This window comes from Stomoxys calcitrans, chromosome 4 (genome assembly GCF_963082655.1).
Source record: "Stomoxys calcitrans chromosome 4, idStoCalc2.1, whole genome shotgun sequence".
In the NCBI taxonomy this organism is placed as follows: domain Eukaryota; kingdom Metazoa; phylum Arthropoda; class Insecta; order Diptera; family Muscidae; genus Stomoxys; species Stomoxys calcitrans.
Window position 1 is genome coordinate 13,971,316 of NC_081555.1, and position 20,946 is coordinate 13,992,261.

Consider the following 20,946-nt stretch of genomic DNA (forward strand, 5'->3'; position numbering starts at 1 on the left):
AAAAAATGTTTTTAAAAAAATGTTAAAAAAAAGTTTTTTTTAATGTTTTTAATAATAATATTTTTTGTTTAAAAAAAAGAATTAAAACATATTCAAATAAATATATTTTTTTCAAAAAATGGTTTTAAAAAAATATTTTTAAAAAAAATTTTACCAAAAATATATATTTTATAAAAAAATATTTAAAAAAAATAAAATTTTGACAAAATTTTCAGTACAAGTAAAGTTCTTACGACATTTTCTGAGAAATAAAATTGGAAAAAATTTAAAAAAAGAAATATTGAAAATTTATTTTTAAAAAATATATTAAAATTTTTTTTTTTTTTGAAAAAAAGTTTGTACAAATACATTTTTTATAAAAATATATTTTCCAAAAAAAATATTTTCCAAAAAAAAAAATATTTTCCAAAAAAAAAAATATTTTTTAATAAAAACTGTTTGTGTGTTCCTTATAGAATTTTGCTCCGCTGTGTTTACTCGATCCTATTGCAGGCGACGTTTGTAGGGTACTTTGCCTTGAAAAACCTCTCTCCGAAGAGGTATGGCAATGCGGGCTACGTTTGAGATCGGTTTATATGGGAGCTATATCAGGTTAATGACCGATTTGGACTGTAACAATCTCTTTCCATACAAAACTTTGGTCATTTTTGAAGAAGAGTCTGCGAGATAAAGGAACGGAAGAAGAGAATCGAAAGTATGGAGCAATCGTTTATTCAACACCGCCGTCGCCTTAGCACCGGTCTATTTCCACTTTAGTACCCAGCGAGTCAGTCTGCGGGTCTTCGCATACATGGCAGCGTATGTAGGATCTCATTGTGTCCCCATTCAAAACCATACCGTCTCATTCTCTTATCTGAGTAGACCAGGAACGTAGACACGAGGAGGGTAGCTAATACTATCGGTCCCAACAAAATTCCTATTTTTCATTTATATGAGCTTCGTAGTGTTTATAAGGAGGCCAGCATAGCCCAGAGGTTAGCATATCCGCCTAGGACGCTAAACGCCTTCGAATACCAGTGAGAACATCAGAATAAATGTTCAACGTTTGCTATTCCTTCTTAATGCTGACGACATTTGTGAGGTATCATGTAAAAACTTCTCCCCAAAGAGATGTCACACTGCGGCACGCCGTTCGGATTCGGTTATAAAAAGGAGACCCCTTAGCATAGAGCCTAAACTTGAAGCGGACAACACACAGTGATATGTGAGAACTTTGCCTCTGGTCCCTAATGGAATATTCATGTTCAAAATTTGCATTGCAAAATGTTCCCCTCTTCTCCCCCTGTCAACATAGGGTTCATTTTGGTCAAAGCAATTCGCACCAATAATTCTACATACCTACATATGTATGTCCATAAAGCGTGCCAATATTATGACCGATAGATAACACTCAGCTGTGTATTGGTATCATGCATACTAATGAGGACTATCATGAGTATATACCAGCTACAAAACCTAAACGCACTCTCTCTTCGAAACAAATGGATGAGCTAAGGTTATGGGGATTGCAACAATAAAACAATGCCAGCCATCAGTCGCCAAACATAAGATTAATGAGATTGCATCATATGTTTGTTAATTAGGAGAATTTGCAAACACACATACACACACACACACTTCACCATTCACTATCTCAGTGACTTACATTTATGCAAACAGAGAAAAAACCCAGCTATGTTCGTATACATGAAGATTCTTCGTGTGGCTTCGTTCGGCTGAGGTGTTGCCTCTGCTTCTTATACAAGAACATAATTCCTAGTAGGTGTGTGCATGTCAAAGCTCTATCTCTAATTAAAATAAACAATAGCTTAGGGGGCACATCAGTGTACATTGAGGTGTTTAGTTGTTGCAAATCAGGCGATTCATTTGTAGTGAATATGTATGTATATATGCATATAGATATGTATAAGAGATGGCAGTTAAATGTTTTAAAGTATTTTGGTTCTGCACTTTTGTCTGTGGTGGCTGTTGTGCTTACCAACATTAGTAGAGATAATACAAAAATCGATAACAGGTGGTTTGTTATCGGTGGCCTGCCAAAATTAGTCAATAAGAAAAGGAAAAATGGATGCAAAGCAAGAAATAACAATTAAAAACGTGCCAAGTTCAGCCGGGTCGTGCCAAGTTCAGCCGGAAATCACCATCATGGCTTCTGCAAACATTTTTACATACACAATTTCTACCAAATCAAGCTTCACTCACGGCATTAAGTCACTGGGTGATGCTCGTAGGCAGACGACACGTGGGTGTATTCGCGGCCTCAGCGGCTCTTATGTCTGAAGGACAAAGGCGACTTGCTGGCTATGTTGGTTTCGGAGACGTGCTTCTCTCACGGGACGTGCTTCTCTAACGGGTTGACGATTCGCGTATTCACTGGCTCAGCGGCTCCTATGTCTTGTGGAAACTGGGCAAAACTCTGCCGACTATGTTCATCTACAGGCTCTGCACACAAAAGGCTGTTTCACTCCACTTACCTGGATACTGTCACGATTACACTTCACTGTCCCTTTTCAAGCCGGCTTTGCTCTTTTTATACTCTTCGGCATAACGGTAACTTGTTTACACAAAATTCCTCTCTTGCTAAGGCCAGTGTTTATTTGTTGCCCACATTGTCAATGCTTACAGCTACTCTTGTGTGGTGTTGTTGCCTATATTCCCTTCGACAATTACCATGAGTGTTTTGTTGGTGCCACACAAAACGGGTCGATGCTTTGACAAAATGCAAAATAGACTAATTTCAGCTTCGCGGCAAGACAGGCTAGGTTTCATAATTCAAAAGTTTTTTAATGTACTACGACAGTTCATTTAATCTCATATCATAATTCAATAGTTCAAGACACTAAAGTATACTTAAATCTAAATGGCACCATGTGTGTTGCATTGACACAGAGTATGTGGGAAGGAAAACCAGCTAGCAGCGACTTTCGTCGTCACAAACGATGTTGGTATCTTTGTCCTGAAAAATCTGGTAATTTCTTTTCTTCAAGGCTTATTTGATAGTCTCCCCCTTATTGTGTAGCATGGGGTTTGTCATTTAGCTCGACTAAAATATGCAAATGTTTAAAAAAAAAGTTTTGACAAAAATGTCTATAGGAATAAAATTTTAAAAATATTTTCAAATAAAAATTTGCCTAATTTTTTTTTAATTTTGTTTTATTCTAAAGGACCACTTTAGCTAATTTGCATGCATGATATAATCGTAACATTTGAATAACAACAATATGAACTTGACAATTATTTTCGCCGCGCAGCTGCATGCCAAATGATGTGATAAGAATTTTTAAATTCTATCGGCAAAAGTGCAGCTTTTGTGGGTACAGATAGCTTCAATTTGCTTGCTTTTCAAATTATCCCCAAAAAACCGAATTTTGCCGGTTGGCATTGATAAAAAATTTAGAAAAACATAACTTGTTGTTTTTTGGGTGTGGACTATGTACAAAAGAAGTTGGGGGGGATTTTATGTACAAATGATTTCTGGAAGAAGCAGCAGCAGCAGCAGCAACTGCAACAACGCCAAATGATAAGCTGAGCAAATCCACTTCGAACCATAGAGATAGTCATTCCCAAAAATTGCATTCATTTCGTTGGTAGCGATTCAAGTTAAACGTTGTACAGATGTCGGCAGCTGCATCTTTAGCCGCCCAGTGTGCCATACCAAGTGTGGGCCCAGTTAATGCCCTGGTGACTTTGTTGGTCCAAAGTATTTTAACTGCTCAATGTAATATCTCACGAGTGGATGAATGGCCAGAGGATTATGGCGATGAGGCTTTGCGCAAGGGCTTGGATACTTTTGACTTTGTGGTAATTGGAGCTGGATCTGCTGGTTCGGTTATGGCCAGCCGTTTGAGTGAGAATCCCCTATGGAAAGTTTTGCTTTTAGAAGCAGGCGGTGATCCTCCTCCAGAATCGGAGGTAAGTTTTTGGGGTTCAATTGTTGGCTCTCTTGCTCTTAAAGCTCCCTCAATTTAAGGTTCCTCGTCTGCTGTTCTTTAACCAACATTCAAATGCTTCGTATGCCTATCATACCTCACCCAATGAGCGTTCCTGCAAGGCCTGGGAAAATAATCAATGCCACTGGCCACGTGGCAAAATTTTGGGAGGTTCGGGAGCCATCAATGCCATGCTCTATGTGAGAGGTAATCGCCGTGACTACGATCGCTGGTGTGCCGAAGGCAGTGAAGGTTGGTGCTACGATCAGGTCTGGCCTTATTTGCAAAAATCCATAACGCCCCAAGGTGATGACACTAAGCCCCTTGGCCATATGACCATCAATGAATTTGCCCGTTACGATGAGCATATTTCGAATTTATTCCTTCGCGGTTCGGCTGAACTGGGTATACCCCAGGTAGAAGATTTCCTAGAGGGAAATTATGTAGGCTATGCCTATGTCAAGGCTACCGTCGTCGATGGCCAGAGATCCAGTTCCGCCAAGGGCTATTTGTCCAAAGTCAGCAAAAGGCCCAATTTGAAGGTTATCAAAAATGCCCAGGTGACAAAATTGAATTTTAATAAGAATGGCAATCATGTGGAATCAGTGGAATTTAAGCTGAGACAAAAACACTCGCTCAAAGTCAAGGTTGGCAAAGAGGCCATAGTCTCTGGGGGATCCTTAGAATCCCCTAAGCTTTTAATGCTTTCAGGAGTGGGTCCCAGAGATGTTTTGAAGCCTTTGAATATACCAGTGATTCATGATTTGCCCGTGGGTGAAAATCTAGAGGACCATGTCTTAGGCCATATCTACATTCGTGTTCCAGCTAAACCCAGCGATCCTAAAGAAATGTTGGATAGCATCTATGACTATATCATGCATAACAGTGGACCCTTGACTAGCACTGGTCCCTTCTCCTTGACGGCTTTTATAAAGACCAATGTCTCTGATCCCGAACCCTATCCGGATGTGGAAATGCATCATGTAACCTTCTCCAGGGGTAAATCTCTATTCTTCCAAAACTATCTGGAAGCCATAGAGGCCAAGGCAGAATACAAGCAACATCTGCTGGAACAAGTCGAAAATTATGATGTCATAGATGTCTTTGTATTGGTATCCCATCCTCTATCCAGGGGCAGCCTGAAGCTGAAATCCTCCTCATTCGAAGATCAACCTCTCCTAGATGCTGCTTATTTCTCCCGTGATGAAGATTTGGAAATCCTATTGAATGGTTTTAAGTATATGGCACGTTTGGAACAGACCTCCGCCTTTAAGGAGATGAAAGCCGAAATCATTCACATACCCATAGAGGAGTGTGATAAGCTAACCTTTAAAAGTCCCGAATATTGGCGTTGTTATGCCTCATATTTCTCCGGCACCTGTTATCATCCGACAACCACTGTAAGAATGGGTGCAACAACTGACAAAAACACCTGCGTTGATCCTCAACTGAAAGTGAAGGGAGTCGATAATCTACGAGTGGTAGATGCCTCCATTATGCCCTATGTAACTAGTGGCAATACGAATGCCCCCACCATAATGATTGCCGAAAAAGCAGCCGATATGATTAAGGACCAATGGCAAGTAGTTGTGGAGACTGCTGAAAATATGAAAGAAGAACTATAAATTTTAATAAAATAAAAATATATTTTTTAAAGGAATATCTTTTAAAAAGAATGCTTACGAAAAATCATGTCAAAATATATGTTAATAAAGAATACAAAAACAAAAAAAAAATAAAAATATTTTATTTTTATAAAATATTTTTTAATAAAAATTTAAAAAAATTGGTCCCGAAAATTGATCCCGAAAATTGGTATCAATTTCTTGCTCTACTCTTCAATACTTTTCATTTGAGCCCCACATAGACCTGGTCGGAAAATATGTCCGATTTAGGTGTGTGCTTGGGAAGTGGGGTTGTCCCCCAAACACTTAGCCCTGAAAATAAATCAGCATCGTGCTCTACTCTCAAATGTCATTTATTTAAACCCCATATTGCCATTGGACTCAAAGTTGGATATCAAATTCGTTTTCTAATCTCAAATGCCTTTAATGTAAACCCTTTATTGCAAAAGTCAGCAAATATGTCCGCTGTGTGGAGAGCTCCACTCTCTTTTAGACCCAAATTGCCATGGTGGGCAAATATGTCCTATTTGGGGGTTATTAAGGGGCTGAGATGTCCCCTAGACAGTTGGTCCCGAATGTTGATATCATTTTCGTGGTCTACTTCAAAATACCTTTCATTTGGGTCCCATATTTGCAAAGTCAGCAAACAGGTCCGGTTTGGAGGGTGTTTTCGGGGATGGGCTGGCTTTTCAGTGACTTTCTCTAAAAACTATATCAGCTTCGTATTCTACTCTAAAGTACCTCTTAATTGAGCCCCATATTGCAATGATCAGCAAATACTTCCTATTTGGATGGTTTATGGGGGTGTGGTGGCTCCATAGAAACTTTTTCCTGAATATTGATATCAGTTTCGTGCGGTACTTCCAAAGACCTTTCATTTGAGTCCCATATTGCTATGCTTGTAAATTGTAGCTCTTTAGGGGGTGTTTTTGGGAAGGGGTGCCCCCCCCCCCCAAAAAAAAAAACACGTGGTTCCAAATTTGGATATCATATTCGTATTCTACACTCAAATACCTTCTATTTGAGACCCATATAGCGATGGTCAGTAAATATGTCCTGTTTGTGTGTTTTTAGGGAGGGGCGGCCCCCCAACACTTGGTCGCACATTCTGATATCAGATTAGTATTCAACTCTTAAATACCTTTCAGTTAAGTCCCACATTGCCATGGTCAGTAAATATGTCCTGTTTGGGGGTGTTTTTAGGGAGGGGCGGCCCCTCCAACCCTTGGTCGCACATTCTGATATCAGACTAGTATTCTACTCGTAAACACCTTTCAGTTAAGTCCCACATTGCCATGGTCAGTAAATTTGTCCTGTTTGGGTGTGTTTTTATGGGGGGGGGGCGGCCCCCCCAATACTTGATCCCACATTAAGGTATCAGATTCGTATTCTATTCTTAAATACCTTTCATTTGAGTCCCATATTGTCGTGATTGGTCTCTATATATATTTGGTAGGTTTTGGGGTGGGGCGTCCCCCCTAGTTGCCACTATCCGAAATTTGAATACTAAATTTTTGTTTTTAGATTACTATAAGAAAGCACACACAATTTCGTTTAAATCGCACCACTCATCTCCGAGATCTGGAGTTTCTGACAATTAGGGGGAGGGCCCGCCCCCCAACAGCTGTGGTGGTGGCCTCAGTTCGTAGCTGCGCCAGGTTCCACTAGCCGAGAAACGACTGGTCTGCAGGGTCTTTTGACGAAGACACCTGGTTCGAGTCGTTTTATCTATGCGTTCCTATAATTTGCCAAGGCCATTGGTCTTCCGTGGCGCAGAGGTTAGCATGTTCGCCTATGAGGCCGAACGCCTGGGTTCAAATCCTGACGTGAACATCTGAAAAAAATGTTCTGCGGTGTTTATCCCCTTAAAAATGTTGGCGACATTTGTAAGTCTGCTAATGAGACCTCATTTAGTGGAGCGGCTGCGAACGGCTCCACTAGCCGAGAAACGAGTGGTTTGCAGGGCCTTTTGACGAAGACACCTGGTTCGAGTCATTTTATCTATGCGTTCCTATAATTTGCCAAGGTCATTGACCTTCCATGATGCAGAGGTTAGCATGTCCACCTATGCTCCTTGATCTGTCGCTGCTGTGGTATCAAAGTCCATTTTGATACCACAGCAGCGACAGATCAAGGATTATGGCGGCAATCGAACCCACTACCCCTGCACTGGTAATCCAAGCATGCTATCAACTCGGCCAGACATGTTAAAATTTCTCTAACAAGTGTTGTCGCTAAGCGGCACGTTAGGTTAGGCTAGGTAAGAGTGGCAGCCCTTTACAGACTCACTTAGACAATTTTAAGTCAATTTTGATACCACAGCAGCGACAGATCAAGGATTATGGCGGGAATAGAACCCCCGACCCCTGCACTGGTAATCCAAGCACGCTACCAAATCGTCTAACGGGGCGCCCCAGCGGCACGCTTAGAACGGGGCATAACAAATTATACCCCATATGAGTGAGCTAAAACTTGTATAGGCATGCACTCATAGATGTGTGAGAAGTTTGCCACTGTTTCTTGATAAAATCTTCATGGGGCAATTTGCATTGACCTTCTCCGGCACACCAATACGATCTTTGTGGGCTTTAAATAATAAAAGTCGCATGGCTCTCAGGTTTATTGAGAGGCTTGATAGGAATGTTCCTAAAACTGTCACCATTGAGGAGAGAGGCTTCTTTAATTGTGAGATCACCAGAAAAAAATGTTTCAGCGGTGGTTAGGTTAGGTTAGGTAAGAGTGGCAGTCCTTTGCAGACTCACTGGGACAATTTTAAGTCCATTGCGATACCACAGTAGCGACGGACCAAGGCTTCTGGCGGCAATTGAACCCACGACCCCTGCACTGGTAATCCAAGCACGCTACCAACTCGACTGCCGGGGCGCCCAGCGTTGGTTATTCCCTCCTAATTTGTGAGGTGCTATGCCATGTAAAAACTTCAACCCAACGAGGTATGCAAAATTTAAGTCCGACTAGTTTTCAACATGGGTGATATGTATTAAAAGCAGTACCTAGATTGTGGTGTAGGGTATTATATAGTCAGTTCCGCCCGACTTTTGCTTTTCCTTACTGGTTTCTATACCCTACACCACTACTATGGTACAGGGTATTATAACTTAGTGCATTTGTTTGTAACACCCAGAAGGAAGAGAGATGGACCCATTGATAAGTATACCGAGCGACTCGGAATCACTTTCTGATTCAATTTAGCTATGTCTGTCTGTCTGTCTGTCTGCCTGTCTGTCCGTCTGTCTGCCTGTCTGTCTGTCTGTCCATGTTAATTTGTGTACAAAGTACAGGTCGCAGTTTTCATCCGACTGCTTCAAATTTGGTATGGGCATGTTTTTCGAAAGAAGAGAGATAGCCCCATTGATAAGTATACCGATCGACTCAGAATCACTTTCTGATTCCATTTAGCTATGTCCGTCTGTCTGTCTGTCCGTCTGTCTGCCTGTCTGTCCATGTTAATTTGTGTACAAAGTACAGATCGCAGTTTCCATCCGATTGTCTTCAAATTTGGTATGGACATGTTTTTCGACCTAGAGACGAAGCCTATTGAAATTGGCAAAAATCGGTTCAGATTTGGACATAGCTCCCATATAGATGTTCGTCCGATTTGCAGTAATAATGCAATAAAATGGTCATATATTAACCGATTCCCTCGAAAATTGGCAGGAAGGATGTTCTCATGATTCTCGACATTACTGGTGAATTTCATTGAAATCGGTTCAGATTTGGATATAGCTCTCATATATATGTTCGTCCGATTTGCAGTAATACTTTGTTAACCGATTCTCTCGAAATTTGGCAGGAAGGAGTTTCTTATGACTCTCGACATTGCAGGTGAATTTCATAAAAATCGGTTCAGATTTCGTTATAGCTCCCATATATATGTTCGTCCGATTTGCCGTAATAATGTCATAAAATTGCAATTTGTTAACCGGTTCTCTCGAAATTTGGCAGGAAGGATTTTTTTATGACTCCCGACATTGCAGGTGAATTTCATAGAAATCTGTTCAGATTTAGATATAGCTGTCATATATATGTTCGTCCGATTTGCAGTAATAATGCAATAAAATGGTCATATGTTAACCGATTCAGATTTGGATATAGCTCCCATATATATATTCCTCCGATTTGCAGTAATACTGCAATAAAATGGTCATTTGCTAACCAATTCTCTCTAAATTTGGCAGGGAGGATTTTCTTTTGACTCTCGACATTGCAGGTGAATTTCATAGAAATCTGTTCAGATTTAGATATAGCTGTCATATATATGTTCGTCCGATTTGCAGTAATAATGCAATAAAATGGTCATATGTTAACCGATTCTCTTGAAAATTGGTAGGAAGGATGTTCTCGTGATTCTCGACATTGCAGGTGAATTTCATAGAAATCGGTTCAGATTTCGATATAGCTCTCATATATATATATATCGGCCGATTTTCACTGCTAAAGCCACTGCAAGCGCATTTATCGACCAATCTTCCTTCAACTTCGTACAATGCTTTCCTCGACGACCGTCACAGTATCTGAGAAATTTCCATGAAATCGGTTCAGATTTGGATATAGCTCCCATATAGATGTTCGTCCGATTTGCGGTAATAATGCAATAAAATGGTCATATGTTAACCGATTCTCTCGAAATTTGGCAGGGAGGATTTTCTTATGACTCTCGACATTGCAGGCGAATTTCATAGAAATCGGTTCAGATTTGGATATAGCTCCCATATATATGTTCGTCCGATTTTCAGTAATAATGCAATAAAATTGTCATATGTTAACCGATTCTCTTGAAAATTGGTAGGAAGGATGTTCTCGTGATTCTCAACATTAGTGGTGAATTTCATGGAAATCGGTTCAGATTTGGATATAGCTCTCATATATATACATATCGGCCGATTTTCACTGCTAAAGCCACTGCAAGCGCATTTATCGACCAATCTTCCCACAACTTCGTACAAGGCTTTCCTCAATGCCCGTCACAATATCTGAGAAGTTTGCTTGAAATCGTTTCAGATTAAGTTATAGCTCCCATATATATGTTCGTCCGATTTTCGGTAATAAGGCAATAAAATGGGCATTTGTTAACCGGTTCTCTCAAAATTTGGCAGGAAGGATTTTCTTATGACTCTCGACTTTGCAGGTGAATTTCATAGAAATCGGTTCAGATTTGGACATAGCTCCCATATAGATGTTCGTGCGATTTGCAGTAATAATGCAATAAAATGGTCTTTTCTTAGCCGATTCTCTCGAAACTCGGCAGGAGGGATTTTATGACTCTCGATAACACTGGTGAATTTCAAAAAAATCGGCCCAGATTTAGATATAGCTGTCATATATGTATATCGCCAGATTTTCACCCCAAGAGCCACTGCAAGCGCATTGTTTGACCAATCTTGGCAAAATTTTGCACAACGCTTTCCTCGACGACTACCACATTATCTGAGAAGTTTGCTTGAAATCGGTTCAGAATTAGATATAGCTCCCATATATATGTTCATCAGATTTTGGGTAATTTGCAAAATTGTTGTCATTTGTCAACCGTAGTTATTGTAGTTTGAACATAGTTGCTCGTCGAGGTCCATCAGTATTGGTTCCCACATTGTACTTATAGGGTAGGTGTAGTGTATTATACAATCGACTCTGCCCGACTTTTTCCCTTCCTTACTGGTTTTCTTTTTAATTGTAATTTCTACAAAACTGTTAATTCCTACAACCCAGTTTACTTGCATAATCAAAACAATTTAAACAGGTCTAAATTGTGGTAAATATATTTCTTGTTTTGGTCATTAAAAGTTGTTTTCATATGGCGCTAATTAAAAAATTAAAATAAATTTGTCAGATCGAGCAGCCCGATTGGAACAATAACAAGCAGGATTAAGATGTTAAACATTAAAATAAAATAAATTTCTGTGGTTTATGTTTTTGTTTAAATTAAATTCCAAGTCAACATAGAAAAACCACAAAACCAGATTCCAAACTAATTGCTTTGCCTTTATCTGCCAGCCAATGCTCTGCTTAATCCAGAAATTTTTACAATTCCTCTCTAGTTGCTTGGTCTTTGGCTTCCTTGGCCTTTTGATTCCAATGTGCTTTAATCATATCTGCAGCCTTTTCAGCAATCATAATGGTGGGCGCATTGGTATTGCTGCTGACAATGTGGGGCATTATGGATGCATCCACCACTCTTAGGTTGTCTACACCCTTAAGCTTCAGTTGGGGATCAACGCAGGTTGTTTGATCGGAGGTAGGACCCATTTTCACAGTACCCACTGGATGATAGACAGTATTGCTGAAGTATTGCATATAGCAATGCCAATATTCCAGAGATTTAAAGGGTTTGCTGTCACACTCCTCTATGGGAATGTGTAGGATTTCTGCCTGTTTTTCTTTCAAGGCAGAGGTTTCTATTAAACGTCTTATATACTCAATGCCTTGCATGGCCACTTCTACATCCTGAGAGTGCTCTAAATAGGCAGCATCTATAATGGGGGGATCGGCAAATGAAGAAGTGCTAATTTTTACACTTCCCTTGCTCTGAGGCTGTAAAATCGTAATGGCAAATAAGACAACATCAAAATCTACAACTTGTTGAACAAGGAATTTGTGATATTCGTCCTTGATATTGTAACTTCTCAATAGCATGTCGGTGCCCATCAGATTGCCTCTCCTAAGAAAAACATTATGAATTTGAAGATTGGGATAAAGTTGATTTGCAGTATGATTGGTTTGTATGAAGGAGACCAAAGATGTAGTGCCTATGGAGCTGAGGGGTCCTTGCTGATGCATAACATATTGATAGATATCATCAAGAGCTGCTTTGGGATCGAGAGTTTGGGCTGGCATGCGCATGGCTACATAGACCACCAAATGATCTTGGAGATTTTCTCCCACCGGCAAATCATGACGTAGGGGTATACTCAAAGTTTGTAAAAGTTTTCGAGGTCCCACACCTGAAAGCTGCAAAATTTTGGGTGAATCTACGGCTCCTGCTGAAAGTATGGCCTCTTTGGCTACATTGACTTTCAAGGCATGTTTTCCTTGTATAAGAAATTCTACGGCTTCCACTTTGTTGCCGTTTTCGTTAAAACTCATCTTGGTGACTTGAGCGTTTTTAATGATTTTCAAGTTTGGTCTTTTGGCCACTTGACTAGATAAATAAGCCTTGGCACTGCTTCTTCTTTTCCCTTTGTCAATTATAGATTTGGCATGACCATATCCTATGTAACTGCCTTCCTGAAAACCCTCTACTCGGGTAGTTCCCACCTCCTCATATGCTTGATATAACAACTCCAGTAATTCCTTATCAAAATTGGCAAATTCATTGATTTTCATATGGCCCTGGGGATGTGAGGCATTGCCTTGGGAATGCAAAGACTTTTGGAAATAAGGCCACATTTGATCATAGCACCAACCTTCATTGCCATCACCACACCAACGATCATAGTCCAGACGATTGCCAGCAATATGCAGCATGGCATTTATGGCACCCGAACCACCAATCAACTTACCACGGGGCCAATGGCAGCGCTCTTCTTGCCAAGCCTTGCAAGAGCGCCCATTAGGTTCGGTGAAATAGTCATAGCTGGCAGTGGTATTTTGCAAGGAAAACAACAACAGGGGTATCTACAAAAAGAGAGAGAGAGAGAGAGTAAGAATGAGAGATAAAACCAATACACTTTTTTTAAGATTTACAAACCTCCGATTCCGGGGGAGGATCTCCACCGGCTTCTAGAACCAAGACATTCCATTGAGAATTCTCACTCAAACGGCTGGCCACCACCGAACCAGCTGACCCCGAACCTATGACCACAAAATCAAAGGTCTCCTCTGCTCTCAGCAAAGCCTGTTCAGCATAATCCTCTGGCCACTCATCCTTACGTGAGATATCACATTGGGCAGCGAGAATGCCTTGAACCAAGAGGGAAACCAAAGCATTCAGCGGCCCCACACTGGCTATTGGGCACTGAGCAGCCGTAATAGTTGGCGAAATTTCCAACATGTTATTACCAAGGCAAGCAAAAACTTACTGTGGTTCTCTCTCATAACTGCAAAACTTTAGGAAAGTTTTCTAATTTTAGAATTGTAGTTATTTTAAAAAGCTTTGAAAAGATTATTTGTTTGCGAATTCGTAGTTGAAATGAGTTTATTTACCTCAGTGTCAACATACTCCCTCCTCTCCCCTTCCCCTGTCAACGCAGTGTTTGTTTTGATCCAAGCAATTCGCACATAACACACACATAAAGCGTGGCAATATTATGACCCATAGATAACTCCCCTCCCTGCTATGCATTGGTATCATGCATAGCAATGGGGGTTATCATGGGTAAACATGAGATACGAAACATACTCCCTTCGAAATGGGAGGGCTAGGGTAATTAGGATTGCAACAACAAAACCATGAGAGCCACCAATCGTCAAACATGAGATGTTTGTTTGTTCAGAGAATCTGCAAAACACACATACACACACACACTTCACTTCAGCTTCTATCTGAGTGACTTGCATTTTTGCAAATAGAGAAGCAATCCAGCTTGCGTGACGCCGATATATGTATGTATGTTCGTATGCATGAAGCTTCTTCGTGTGGCTTCGTTCGGCTCAGTGTGTGTTTCTACTTCTTGTACAAGAACATATTTCTTGAAGGTGTGTGTAATTAACGGCTCTATCTTTAAATCAAATAAACGATAGCTTAGGGGGCACATCAGTATAAATTGAGGTGTTTATCTGTAGCAAATCCGGTGATTCATTTGTAGTGAATATGTATGTATGTAGATATGAAAATACATATTTATAACACTTGACAGGTGAATGATTTAAAGTATTTTGGTTTTTTGGCTTTTGTCTGCTGTGGCTGTTGTGCTTACAAAAATTAGTAGTAGATAAAAAAAAATCGATAACAGGTGAATTGTTATCGGTGGCCTAGTTTCAAAGTTAATCAAGAAGATTGGGTAAATTAGACATGCAAACATAGTCTTGCGATTTACAAAGCAAGCAATAACCAATAAGGAAGGGCAAAAGTCGGGCGGTGCCGATTGTAAAATACCCTACACCTACCCAATTCTGAACCAATTAGGATGGACCTCGGTGAATGATTTCAGATGGGTTATTAAACAATCCGTATCACATTTCGAGCAAATATGTTCAAAGTGTAATAAGTACGGTTGATAAATGACAACATTATTGCAAATTACCCAAAATCCGACGAACATATATATGGGAATTATATCCAAATCTGAACCGATTTTGAGCAAACTTTTCAGATATTGTGGTAGTCGTCAAGAAAACTTGTGTGCAAAAATTTTAGCAAGATTGGCCAATAAATGCGCCTGCTGTGGCTCTAGAAGTTAAAATCGAGCGATATATGTATATGAGAGCTATATCTAAATCTGAACCGATATCCATGAAAATCGCCAGTAGAGTCGAGAGTCATGAGAAAATCCTTCCTGCCAAATTTCGAGAGAATCGGGTTATAAATGAAGATTTTATTGCATTATTATAGCAAATCGGACGAACATATATATGGGAGCGATATCCAAATCTGAACCGATTTTAATGAAATTCACCTGTAATATCAAGAGTCATAAGAAAATCCTTCCAGCCACGTTTCGAGAAAATCGGTTGACAAATGACCATTTTATTGCAGTATTACTGCAAATCGGACGAACATATATATGGGAGCTATATCCAAATCTGAACCGATTTTTTCCAATTTCAATAGGCTTCGTCTCTAGGCCGAAAAACACGCCCATGCCAAATTTTAAGACGATCGGAAAAAAATTGCGACCTGTAGTTTTGTAACATCCACATATTAACATGGACAGACAGACAGACAGGCAGACAGACAGACAGACATAGCTAAATTGAACCAGAAAGTGATTCTGAGTCGATCAGTATATCAATGGGTCTATCTCTCTTCCTTTTGGATGTTATAAAACAAATTCACTAAGTTAAAATGCCCTGGACCACAGTAGTGGTGTAGGGTATAAAAATCGATCGATGATTTGTTATCGGTGGCCTTATACCAAAACATGCAAATATATGGTGGGTGGGGGTAAGGGGTGGATTTGTAAACCTCGAAGATTATAACGGGTGATTTTTTAGCTATTATCTTATTGGAAACACTGGTTTTAACAGCTTACGCGCGTTTCGTGTTTTGTTTCACTGTCAAACATCTTCAGTTTGGTCTATAATTTAACGGTGAATCGTCTTACAAACGAACAACGCTTGCAAATTTTTGAATTTTATTATCAAAATGCGTGCTCTGTTCAGAAAAATCATCGCGCGCTTTTTCCATTCCATCGACGGTGCTCATTTTTGTCTCAATGGGTATATAAAGCAGAATTGTTAATTTTGTTTGGAAGATCAGCCAGAAGCATTGCAAGAGCTACCAATGCATTCAGAAAAAGTCACAGTTTGGTGCGGTTTATGGGCTGGAGGCATCATTGAACCGTACTTCTTTAAAGATGATGCGAATCGTAACGTAACTGTGGATGGTGAGCACTACCATGAGATGATTTTTGGCTCAGTGGGTACATAAATAAGCAGAATTCTCGATTTTGTTGTGAAGATCAGCCAGAAGCATTGCAAGAGCTACCAATGCATTCAGAAAAAGTCACATTTTAGTGAGGTTTAAAGTTGGTGGCATCATTGAACCGTACTTCTTCTAAGATGATGCGAATTGTAACGTAACTGTGAATGGTGAGCAATACCATGAGATGATTTTTGGCTCAATGGGTACGTAAATAAGCAGAATTGTTGATTTTGAAGTGAAGATCAGCCAGAAGCATTGCAAGAGCTACCAATGCATCCAGAAAAAGTCACATTTTAGTGAGGTTTATAAGTTGGTGGCATCATTGGACCGTACTTCTTCTAAGATGATGCGAACCGTAACGTAACTGTAAATGGTGAGCGCAATCGTGAGATGATATCTAACATCTAACTATTTGAGACGCAGTCTATGTAATGGGAGGTGTCCCCACCCCCATTGACCCATCATAACAATAGTGGATTCAAATGAAAGGTATTCGAAAGTAGAAAAGGAATGCAGTTTTAGGGCCAAGTGTTTCTGCGCAACCCCTAAAGCACTCCCTAAACTGAACTTATTTCCCGAACATATCAATATGGGACTCAAATGAAAGGCTTTTGGAACTAAAGAACGAATTTGGTAACTATTTTGGGGCAAAGTGGCGGAGAGCCAGCCCCAGCCCCAAAATTTGCCCATGAACATTTCATTAATGAACAGGGGCAAAATTCTCACATATTTATGAGTGCTGTTCGTTTCAAGTTTATGCTCAATAATAAAGGACCTCTTTTTTATAGCCAAGTCCCAACGGTGTCCCGCAGTGCAACACCACAATGTGGAGAAGTTTTTGCATGACTTCTATGTATGGCATAGTACCTCACACATTTCGCCATCATTAGGAGGGGATAACCACCACTTATCATTTTTCCAATGTTCGTGCCAGGATTTGAACCCACGCATTTAGCATCATTGGCGGACTTGATTTCCTCTGCGCTTTAATGACACGAATTCGATATCCACATTTTATATCGACCACTGCAATATAGAGATCAAGTGAAAGGTATAATAGCGTAAAAGAAGCGGAGCGGGCCCGGAGCCTGCGAAGCGGGCCTGGTCCGCCTAGTCTGTTATATAAAAATGAAATTGTTGCGCTTTGTTTGTCTGTTCCGACTGACTTACTCAAAAACGGCTGAACCTATTTTCGTGAAATTTTCACAGATGGTACAGTTTGAGCCCCCGGTAAAAATAGGGTACTACATAATTTGATATTCGATGGCGGGCGGACCCTCCCCCTTACCCAATTTTCCAAAACGTTAGATTTCGGAGATGGGTGCACCGATTTAAGCGAAATTTTGTATGCCAACTTATGGTAACCCAAAACACGAAACTGGTGTAAAATTTTGGGGTCACATAACCTGGGGGGACGCCCCATCCCAAACCCATTCGAACGGACATGTTCACCGAATGGGACAATATAGGTATCAAACGAAAGGTACTTAAGAGTAGAGTGCGAACTTGGTATACAAATTTCACTCTAAGTGTTGGGAGGAGTAGCCCACCCCCCCCCCCCCAAAAAAAAAAAAAAACCTAACAGAACACTTCCACCGCCTTGGGCAATATGGGTATCAAATAAAAGGTATTTAAAAATAAAGTACAAATCTGAAATGAAAATTTATTCCTTGGAGTCTGAGGGACCTCCCCACCCCCCAAAACTTCCCAGCAGAGCATATTTACAAATTGCGACAATATGGATATCAAACGAAAGATATTTAAGAGTAGAGTACGAACTTGGTATATAAATTTTGCCCAAAGAGTTCGGGGGGATCCCCCACCCAAACCCCCCCCCCCCCACAGGGCCCCTTCAACGCTTTGGGCAATATGGGTATAAAATGAAAGGTAAAAAAAACTTCCATGGTGTCTAAGGGGCCTCCCCAAACCCAAAACCGCTTAAACGGGCATGAATGTCCAAAGTCACAAAATGGGTATCAAATGAAAGGTCTTTGAAAGTTGATTACGAATCTGGTATACATGTTTGGAATAGAGTTTGTGACCGGCCCACCCACTAAATACCCTTCAATAGGACATGTAGTTCGACCGGGATAATATGTGAATTAAAAGAAAGGTCTATGTCAGTAGAGTTCGAATCTTATTTTGATATAAGAATTTAAGAATCTGGGTGACGTCTTGCCATTCAGCAGGACATGTATATCGGAGCAATAAAGAACTGAAATAAATTGTCTTTTGGGTCTTAGCGTCGGGGGACCAACCCTCTCCTCCCAATGTAAACATCCCCAAACTATCATGTAGGACAACTGAGAATATATTGTACTCAAATGAAACGATGTGTCAGAGGGCAATCCCCCTCCCCCTATCCTACAAAAAAAAAAGAATAAGAAATAATATATGAAAGACGATCAGAAAAGAATAGGGCAGCAATAAAAGATCCTTGGTAGAATAGTACACATTTTGGCCTCTAATTTGGGATAGGCACAGAAAGGACCTGCGGATCTTTAAAAATGTCCTATCCCAAGTTGTAGCTTTGGAAGTTGATAACCAAACCAAACAAAAAATTAATTAGGGTGGATCAGAATGAGACCCCTAGCCCTGAATGACTTAATCACCAGCTTAAAAATGCTTAAAAAAATCCATTTCCAAAAAGCCATTTTATAGTGTAGCGAAGCGCTCCGGACCAGCTAGTTTTTCATAGATGGAATTTTTTTATACATTTTTTAATTTTTTTTTATAGTTTGTTCTTTTTACAACTTAACAAAAAATTTAATTTTGATTTTCACTTTTCTTTTTTCAGGTAAGCATAACGTAATGTAATAAGAGAACGTATGAAACTAACCACGAAATACTTTTTGGTGCAGAGTAAGTTTTTCTACTACTAAAATATGACAGATTTTTGGGTAAATATTGGGTTGCCCAAAAAGTAATTGCGGATTTTTTAAAAGAAAGTAAATGCATTTTTAATAAAACTTAGAATGAACTTTATTCAAATATACTTTTTTATACTATTTTTCTAAAGCAAGCTAAAAGTAACAGCTGATAACTGACAGAAGAAAGAAAGCAATTACAGAGTCACAAGCTGTGAAAAAATTTGTCAACGCCGACTATATGCAAAATCCGCAATTACTTTTTGGGCAGCCCAATATATACCGATCTCCTGATTTTAATTCTTGAGCCCCTGGAAGCTGCAATTTTTGTCCAATTTGGCTAAAATTGAGCACGTAGTGTTCTGTTATGACTTCCAACAAGTGTGCTTAGTACGGTCCAAATCGGTCTATAACCTGATATAGCTCCCATATAAACCGATCTCCCGATATAACTTCTTGAGCCCTTACTAGCCGCAATTTTTGCCCGATTTGGCTGAAATTTTGCATGTAGTGTTCTGTTATGACATTCAACAACTATGACAAGAACGATCCAAATCGGTCTATAACCTGATATTGCTCCCATATAAACCGATCTCCCGATTTGACTTCTTGAGCCCCTGGAAGCCTCAATTTAAGTACAATTTGGCTGAAATTTTGCATGTAGTGTTCTGTTATGACATTCAACAACTGTGACTAGTACGATCCAAATCGGTCTATAACCTGATATAGCTCCCATATAAACCGATCTCCCGATTTGACTTCTTGAGCCCCTGAAAGCTACAATTTTTGTCCAATTTGGCTGAAATTTTGTTCGTAGTGTTGTGTTATGACTTCCAACAGTTGTGCCAAGTACGGTCTAAATCGGTCTATAACTTGATATAGTTCCATATTAACCGGTTTCCCGAGTTGACTTCTTGAGCCCTTACAAGCCGCAATTTTTGTCCGATTTAGCTGAAATTTTGCATGTAGTGTTCTGTTATGGCTTTCAACAACTGTGACTAGAACGATCCAAATCGGTCTATAACCTGATATAGTTCCCATATAAACCGATCTCCGGATTTGACTTTTGAGCCCTTACAAGACGCAATTTTAGTCCGATTTGGTTGAAATTTTGCATGTGGTGTTTTGTTTTGACTTCCACCAACTGTGCCAAGTGAGATCCAAATCGGCCTATAACCTGATATAGCTCCCATATAAACCGATTTCCCGATTTGACTTCTTGAGCCCTTATAAGCCGAAGTTTTTGTCCGATTTGGTTTGAAATTTTGCACGTAGTGTTCCGTTATAACTTTTAACAACTGTGCCAAGTACGGTCAAAATCGGTCTATAACCTGATATAGCTCCCATATAAACCGATCTACCGATTTGACTTCTTCAGCCCTTACAAGCCGCAATTTTTGTCCGATTTGATTGAAATTGAGCATTTAGTGTTTGTTAATTTTAATTTTTATTTAAATTTAAACATTTTATTGGAAGAAGAGTTTCCTTAAATCTCCATTATCCACAGAATTTATAAAAAAAATTTTATTTGAATCAAATATGTCCTAGCTTTCTAACTTAACTTTTGTGTTTTTTCATACCTCCTGCCACTGTTGTTTTATCATATCTGCTGCCTTTTCCGCAATCATAATGGTGGGCCCATTGGTATTGCCACTGGTGATGGTGGGCATTATGGAAGCATCTACAACTCTCAAGTTTCGTATTCCCTTAACCTTCAGCTGGGCATTGACACAGGCAGTTTCGTCTTCCTCAGCACCCATTTTGATGGTGCCCACTGGATGATAACAAGTACTGGAGAAATAGGTCACATAACATTGCCAATATTCTTGAGATTTATAGGGAAATCGATCACATTCCGCTATGGGTATGTGAATAATTTCAGCCTTTCTTTGCTGCAAGGCCAAAGTTTGTTCCAAACGATTGAGATGGTTAATGGCTTGCAATAAGGTCTCCCTGTCCTGGGGATTGTGGAAGTAGGCAGCATCTAT

The 20,946-nt window shown here is 39.8% G+C and overlaps 3 protein-coding genes across 3 annotated transcripts in view; 1 reads left to right on the plus strand and 2 right to left on the minus strand.

The window, feature by feature from the left end:
- The first annotated feature begins 3,569 nt into the window (after nucleotides 1-3,569).
- LOC106085755 (glucose dehydrogenase [FAD, quinone]) lies at nucleotides 3,570-5,616 on the plus strand. The gene is made up of 2 exons (XM_013250159.2): nucleotides 3,570-3,912; nucleotides 3,971-5,616. The coding sequence occupies exons 1-2, from the start codon at nucleotides 3,616-3,618 to the stop codon at nucleotides 5,552-5,554; spliced, it is 1,881 nt and encodes a 626-aa protein (XP_013105613.2). The 5' UTR covers nucleotides 3,570-3,615; the 3' UTR covers nucleotides 5,555-5,616.
- A 5,973-nt stretch (nucleotides 5,617-11,589) lies between these two features.
- LOC106085760 (glucose dehydrogenase [FAD, quinone]) lies at nucleotides 11,590-13,559 on the minus strand. The gene is made up of 2 exons (XM_013250165.2): nucleotides 13,257-13,559; nucleotides 11,590-13,183 (listed from the first exon to the last, which is right to left on the minus strand). Exons 1-2 carry the CDS (start codon nucleotides 13,557-13,559, stop codon nucleotides 11,591-11,593), a joined length of 1,896 nt encoding a protein of 631 aa, XP_013105619.2. The 3' UTR covers nucleotide 11,590.
- A 6,875-nt stretch (nucleotides 13,560-20,434) lies between these two features.
- LOC106085754 (glucose dehydrogenase [FAD, quinone]) overlaps nucleotides 20,435-20,946 on the minus strand; it is a 1,899-nt gene continuing 1,387 nt past the window's right edge. The window contains exon 3 of the mRNA XM_059366563.1: nucleotides 20,435-20,946. This exon is cut by the window's right edge and continues 1,140 nt beyond it. Coding sequence (XP_059222546.1) covers nucleotides 20,533-20,946 — 414 coding nt within the window. The 3' untranslated portion in view covers nucleotides 20,435-20,532.